Source organism: Geospiza fortis, unplaced genomic scaffold, assembly GCF_000277835.1.
Source record: "Geospiza fortis unplaced genomic scaffold, GeoFor_1.0 scaffold432, whole genome shotgun sequence".
Lineage (NCBI taxonomy): Eukaryota > Metazoa > Chordata > Aves > Passeriformes > Thraupidae > Geospiza > Geospiza fortis.
In genome coordinates this window covers 1,319,853-1,320,891 of record NW_005054436.1, presented here as the reverse complement: position 1 = coordinate 1,320,891, position 1,039 = coordinate 1,319,853, and the positions used below count along the sequence as shown (strand labels likewise).

The window sequence follows — 1,039 nt, the reverse complement described above, 5'->3', positions numbered from 1 at the left end:
GACGGGGCTCCGGCCGCCGCCGCTGCCCGCAGCCCAGCGCCTCTTCCCCGGGCTCCACCTCAGCTTCATGCTTTTTTCCTCTTGTTTCTTCTCTTGCAGGTTTCACATGGGGAACCTTCTAAAAGTGTTGACTTATAACGAACTTGACCAAGGCCCTAATTTTTTCCTTGACTTTGAAAGTGAGATGGGATTTTTATTTTCCGTTTTCGTTCCGTACTTAATCCTGAGTTCCACATCCACACCATTTTGAGTTCTTTGTGCCCATCGCATCGCGCCCATCCCAGACGTCCTCCCCCCACCTTTGCCATCCGGGGGTGTCCCCGGGGAGGGGGGCCAGGCCTGTGGCCGGGGGCTGTCGCTCCTCACCTCTCCCCCGGGGCTCTTTGCAGCCTCTTGGGGCCGAGGGGATCCCTCGTGGTGAGCAGGATCGCGGGCACAGGGTACCCAGGACTCACCCCCAGCCGCCCCCTGCTCCACGGCTTGACTTGAGCTGGGGCAAGGAGAACGGAGCAGGCCCGGCCAGGAGGGGCGGCGGGCCGGCGGGGGAGCCGCGGCCGGGGGTGCTGGCACCCCACTCTGGCTCTGTCCTCCCCGGGCCCCGCTCAGAGCCCTCCGGGTTTCTCTCCCCGGGGCGCTGCCCTGCAGATGCGCAGCCCACGGAGGCCGAGACGGCGGTGTGGAACCAGGTGAACGCCGTGCTGGAGGAGGCGCAGACCATCCTGGCCGAGCTGCAGTCCTACACGGGCGCCGGGCAGGAGATCCGAGAGGTGGGTGCTGTTCTGCGGAGATAATCAAAACTCCACAACTTTTGTGAAAGTTGTAAAGCCGGTATGTGTTGCAGACATCTTCTATGAAAAATCCTTTCCTTTGGATTTTTCCTCCTGAGAAGCTGAGAAGCCTCAGGAACAAAATGCGAACAATGATTATTTGCTGCTGTGGAATGCAACAGGTGGATCTTTGATAGGCCCATGTTGGTTGTTTCTAATGAATGGCCAATCACAGGGAGCTGGCTCGGACAGAGAGCCAAACCACAAAAACC

General features: G+C 59.6%; 1 protein-coding gene across 3 annotated transcripts in view; it reads left to right on the top strand.

Annotated features, from left to right (window-relative positions):
- Positions 1-1,039, top strand: part of LOC102042750 (protein FAM49A-like) — a 7,031-nt gene that overhangs the window by 1,603 nt on the left and 4,389 nt on the right. The window contains exons 3-4 of one of the 3 annotated variants that reach the window (XM_031062055.1): positions 100-179; positions 646-767. In XM_031062055.1, the coding sequence (XP_030917915.1) occupies positions 107-179; positions 646-767 (195 nt within the window). In that variant the 5' untranslated portion in view covers positions 100-106. Of the gene's footprint in view, positions 1-67; positions 180-645; positions 768-1,039 lie in introns of those variants that run through there. The other 2 variants (XM_014309537.2, XM_005427111.3) reach the window with 2 other exon arrangements.